The 5,552-nt window shown below is 54.9% G+C and overlaps 1 protein-coding gene across 1 annotated transcript in view; it reads right to left on the reverse strand.

Moving 5' to 3' along the window:
• The window catches only part of PAX7 (paired box 7), a 147,973-nt gene that overhangs the window by 99,364 nt on the left and 43,057 nt on the right, over positions 1 to 5,552 (reverse strand). Inside the window, exons 2-4 of the mRNA XM_009325314.1 lie at positions 3,410 to 3,645; positions 2,609 to 2,738; positions 1,488 to 1,616 (exon numbers count right to left, since the gene is read on the reverse strand). Coding sequence (XP_009323589.1) covers positions 1,488 to 1,616; positions 2,609 to 2,738; positions 3,410 to 3,645 — 495 coding nt within the window. The remainder of the gene's footprint in view (positions 1 to 1,487; positions 1,617 to 2,608; positions 2,739 to 3,409; positions 3,646 to 5,552) is intronic.

A 5,552-nucleotide genomic window follows, 5' to 3' on the forward strand; every position in this document is an offset into this window, starting at 1 on the left:
TTTTCCCCCTTTTTCCCCCCCCCCCCCCCTTCTTCTACTGTTTGCTTTTGTGGTCAGGGGAATCTTTTTTATAAAGCTTCAATAGACTTGAAGGTCTTTGTAAGTGAAGTTCATCTTCAAGGTTGGAAAAAAAAAAAAAAGGATCGGATCCTTAAAGAAACCCCTTTTGTGCACCTTCCTTTAAAACTCCCAGGAACGTTTGATGGTGACATGGAGAAGCTTTTTTCTGCCCCAAATTTCCCCCACTTCAAGATTTCCCCACTTAGCTGCGTTGTCCCAAAATGGGGAAAACTTTGTAGCTGGTGAGAAACTTTCTAAGCGATTCCCCCCTGCTCCCCACACCCGGACTGGGGACCCCTTCCGTACGGAAAACAACCCTCGTCCCGCTCCCTCTTGGCCCGACACCGATGATATCGCAAATCCCCCGAAACTCCAACCGACTCAACCCCTGGGTGAGAGGCCCAGGCCATCGCCATTTTGCCATCAATTTTGGAGAGAAATAGCAAACCCCAATTTCCTGAAGCCCATCCCCAAGGCTTGTATAATTGCTGTTTTCTCCCCCAAAACAGCGCTGAGCTCTGCAACACAAGGGAATAATTTTCTGCCTAAACCGACACAGCAGTTGCTCCCTCCCATTGCTTAAAACTTCCCCATCTTTGCAAACGCCCTCATTGATAAACCTCAATTACGCCCCCTAAAAATGCCATCTTTCCCCCTTTTTTTTTTGGGGGGGGAGGGAGGGGAATCATCACCCCCACCGAGCTTGGCAAAAATAAAATTACAAGCGCCGCAATGGCCGGCTCCGGCCGTGCCTCATCCCCCACCCCACATTTACAGCCCAGGAGCTTTAAAAAGTTTAATTTTTCCTCCCACGAGAGGAAAGCACCAGCCGTGGGAGATGATAACAGGGCCCCCTGCTCTCCCCCACCACCGGCCTGGCCTCAAGCCCTTCATCAGAGGTGCCAGATTTATTATTCCTGGTTTTATTTGGGGGTGCAGACCCCCCGTTTCCTCCCATCCGAGGACCCCCCCATCCCCGGCGCCGGTGGCTCTGCGGCAGCCCCAGCGCAACGCCAATCCCGGCTTCTCTAATTGATATTGATTGGCCAAATCGGTCAACTGTCAGCCAGAGTTTCAGGGGACCACTTAGAGACCAGGAGAGAAATCTGTTTAACAAATTCATTTAGGAATCAGAGATGCCTCCCGCAAGCCATCTCCTTTCCCCCTTTATAAATAATTGATCCAGAGCAAAACACCAACAACTCTTCCTCCTGGGAAAGCGTCCTCAGCCCGAGGGGCTGGGTACCACCTTCCCCTCCCAGGGCCCTGCATCGCGTCCTCGACGCTGCCATCAGTCATTTTCGGAAAGGACAAACGCAAGAGGCTCTGGAGCCATCCCCTGTCTTACTCTTGGTAGGGAGGGACGTGTCCCCTCTCCCAAACGTCCCCTTCCAGCCCAGCCCCGGGGCACGCACGGCCGCCTTTACCTTTGTCGCCCAGGATGCCGTCTATGCTGTGCTTGGCCTTCTTCTCCCCGTCTTCCTCCTTCTTGTCGCAGTCCTCCTCTTCCTCTTTCTTCCCGAATTTGATGCGTAGCACACGGCTAATCGAACTCACTAAACCTCAGACAGTCAAAGACAAAAAGGCAAGTATAAGCTGCCTGGGAAGGCAAGGTAGGAGACGGCCGGGGCTTGGGCAGGAGGCCTTGCACAGACACGAAGGGCATCCGCACCCCTTTTTCCCAGGGGTATGCACCTGCCCAGTCCTCCGTGCTCTCCGAAACACCCCTGGGTTCACCCCCGCCGTCGCACCGAGCTGCCAAGCTGGACGCCCAAAGTTGGACGCGCTCGTCACTGTCCCCCTGAGACACCCGGCACGAGCAGCACCCGATCGTGTGCAACACCCCACGGAGCATCTCAGCCGGTGCAACACCCCGGGTTGCGCACCCCCAGGGTTATCACCTGCTTCGTAACAGGGAGAAGGCCCCCCAATACCCAGCTTTCACCCCAGCCCCAAATGGGACCCCACAGGCTGGATTCAGACCTGGGCCCTGTCCTGCTTTGGGGCAGGTGTGCCCTGCAGAGAAGGCTCAGCCCCCCCAAAGCAGAGGGGAACTCTCAGCCAGGCCCAAAAAGCTCACACGTCCCTGCAGACCCAATATTGGGGTGCAGGGTCGCTTTCCACGGGCAATGGGGATCCCTGGCTGATGGAAACGCTGCTCTGCAGCCCCCCACTGAGCAAGCAAGTCCCAACAGGACAACCGGGGTCCCCTTTAACCCTGGATTTGGGGTCTGCCTCCGTGCACGCTCCCTCCACACCGGGAGCCCCCCTGCTTTCAAGGGAGTTGGAATAAGTCGGGAAAGTTGGTTTGTTTGTGTTTGTTTTTCCAGCAGACCACGGCGCGGCCAGGGCACAACCCCCCCTCGCCTGGTGTTTATTTGCTGCTGTGGGTTTGCTTGGGGTCATTTTTTTTTCCCCCCCCTCCCCTATCAAAGCAAAAGCCAAGAGGATGTTTATAGCCCCCGGAAACATTTTTGGTGGCGACTATCGTTCCCCTCCATCTTCCTGCAGGTATCGGGGTGTCCTTCTTGCCAAGCTGCCTTCTCACCTGAGGGCACGGTGCTCCGGTCGCAGTGCCCATCCTTCAGGAGCCTGTCTCGGATCTCCCAGCTAAACATCCCGGGGTTTTCCCGTTTGTATTCCTCGATTTTCTTCTCCACGTCGGGAGTCGCAACCTGCTTTTGTGATCAAGGGACACCGGTGCGTGCCCGCGTGCGCAGAGAGAGGGAAGGGGAGAGAAAAAAGCGCTTTTAATTGAAAAGAGAAGCTGTTCGGCTCAGTTCACAATCCTCCTCGCCCTGGCTGCTAGTTTTGGGGCTAAGAATGGGGATTCGAAGGGGGAAAAGGAGGAAAATAAAGCTGGGGAAAGGCCCTCCTCTCCCAAATGTTAGCTTCCCTAAAAGTAGAGTCTCTGGGGGCCAAGGAGATCAGCCAGGATGGGCTTATCCCGAGCCCCAGGGGGGAAGGAGGCAGGAAGGGGGCGCAGGGGATGCTTTTTTGGGGGGGTTTGATATACACCCAACGAGTTATTATTCCCCGAAACACCCCGGCTTGCCTCCTCCCCACACACCGGGGCCGAAGCAAATGCTTGAATGCGTGCCACTTGTTGCACATGGGGAAGAAAAAAAAAAAAAATCACTTTAATTTATTCATAGCCTTCAACTCTGCACCGCTTTCTACCCATCCGAGCCTGCAAATTGCAGCTTTATTAAAGCCCCTTCCCCTCCTCCCCCCCTTCCCTGCATGTCCACCTGGAAAAACTTATACCCCCCCCAAGAAACCTTTATTTTTATATATTTTTTTTTAACATAAGGAGGGTGGTTTAGCGTGGCCCCCGCATTGCACTCACCCTGGGCTTGCTGCCTCCGATGGCTCCGGGACGGATGGAGCCCGTCTCCTGGTACCTGCAGAGGATTTTGGAGACGCAACCGTGGGATACCCGCAACTGCCGGGAGATCACGCAGGGCCGGATCCCGTGGTGGGCCATCTCCACGATTTTGTGACGGATGTGGTTGGGCAGTGGTCGACCGTTGATGAACACCCCTCCGAGCTGGTTCACCCTGCCCTGGCCCAGCGGGGTGGAAACTGGAGGGCGAGGGAAGAAAAAACCCAACAACAAGGTGTGTGGGGGGGGCAAGTCAAAAGAGGGAAAAATCCAGCAAAACGGGGCGCGTCCCTCCCCGCACCTTCAGCTTCTCTCCCGGTATTTGAATTTTTCAGAGGGAGAAGCCTTTCGCCCATCCCCTGGCCTCGGTATTTCTCTCCGCATCGCGGGCAAGACTTTTCCCATCGAGAGAGGGAAAATACAAGCCGCCCACGACCCGCACGCCCGCCGCCCCGCTCTCCGAGGTGGCCGCTGTGCTTGTGTCTCTCCCTCTCTCTATTTTGGCATTCCACACCTATGCTTTAAATCACATCCGACGTTTTAAGTCAGGAAAGATTTAAAACCGCACGGCAAAGCCCCCCAAAACTTCCCATTTCCCCCCCAAAAGCGCACTCCACTTCTTGCTTCAAATTACGGCGCTCTCTGCTTTCAAACAAACTTTCGGAAATAACCTCTTTAAATACCCTCGGGGGGCTTTTTTGTTTGTTTGTTTTTTTTGGGGGGGGGCTTTGTGGTTTTGGGGGGGTTCTGTCGGGCGGTTTGGGGAGGTGCGGAGCAAGCGCGGATCCCCCGCGGCCGCGCCGCTTCCCCGACACCTTGCGCGGCGCATCCCCGCCCGGAGCAGGGGACCAGCGGCTCCGTCATCCCCCACCCCCACTTGAAAAATTAAAAAAAAAAAAGAAGGGGGGGGAAGAACTCAGCTGGGTAATTTGCAGAAAGGCTGGAGGGGGCGAGGGACAGAGAAGGCGAGGGGGTGATTTTTCCTCTTTATACAAAGAAAAGTCGATTCCAGAAATTGCCTCGCGATTTAACAAGAATCATGCACCACTAATTCCAAGTCACTTGGCCAGCACTCCCTGGATATATCATTATCGACAGATAACACTCGAGTGGCCAATTTTACATTCAAGAGGTACTAAAACCGCCGGCCGCTCTCTCTTTTCATTATTCCCAGTCATGTTGTGCAAATATTGTTGTAATCCTTTGATCCTTTCCCTTGCCGTCTGTTTTACTTCATTTGCTACAGAAAAGCACTTCAGCAAATCCCCCCAGCTTGTATGTTTTGCAGCCTGCGTGGTTTTCCACAGGTTTGAGTTTCGCCACTTGATCACGGGCTGGATGAAATTTTCCTGTTTAATAAATGCGGGGAGAGGGGTCCCGCTGTAATTTTGCCTTTTTTTGTGTGCGTGTGCCTGGAAATAATAACCCCGTAACACAAAGAAATGGCAGATGATGGGGAAAGTTGATGCGCTGCGAGGTGGGGGATGACACTTAGCGAGGTGACAGCTACGAAGTGTCCCGTTCCCCCCCCCCTTTCCCCTCGCCAGCCCCGGCCGAGGACATCTCGGTCGCCCACAGCCCGGATACCCCCGGCTTAGGGTTTGGTGGGTTTTTTGGGTGGTCGCCAGCCCCGGCCGAGGACATCTCGGTCGCCCACAGCCCGGATACCCCCGGCTTAGGGTTTGGTGGGTTTTTTGGGTGGTTTTTTTTTCTTATTTTCTCCCAGAAAAGTTGAAAATAATCGGTGTGGTCGGTTTTCCCCACCTTTTCGGGGAGATTAAATCGCCGGGACATTTGCGGGTTTAAAAACCCCAAACCCCAAACCAACCCAAACCATGAGAACCTGCCCCCAAAAATCTGCGGGATGCCTGAAACTACTTTAAATAGCGGGGGGGGGAAGAAAGAAACCAAAGCCCGGTAATTTCGCGGGGACGGAGCAGCCGCAGCAGGAAGGGAAGGAGCTAAATATGGGCGAGAAGTTGGGTGTTCAGGTCGGAGGACACCCCCCCGTCCCCCGTCCCCGCATCCCCGGCTGCAAAGTTTAGCTGCATCCCCACCCGGAGCAGCCCGGCCCGGCCCCCCCGGCCCCCAACACCCCCCCGGCCCG

Source organism: Pygoscelis adeliae, unplaced genomic scaffold (genome assembly GCF_000699105.1).
Source record: "Pygoscelis adeliae isolate BGI_AS28 unplaced genomic scaffold, ASM69910v1 Scaffold36, whole genome shotgun sequence".
NCBI classification, from domain to species: Eukaryota; Metazoa; Chordata; class Aves; order Sphenisciformes; family Spheniscidae; genus Pygoscelis; species Pygoscelis adeliae.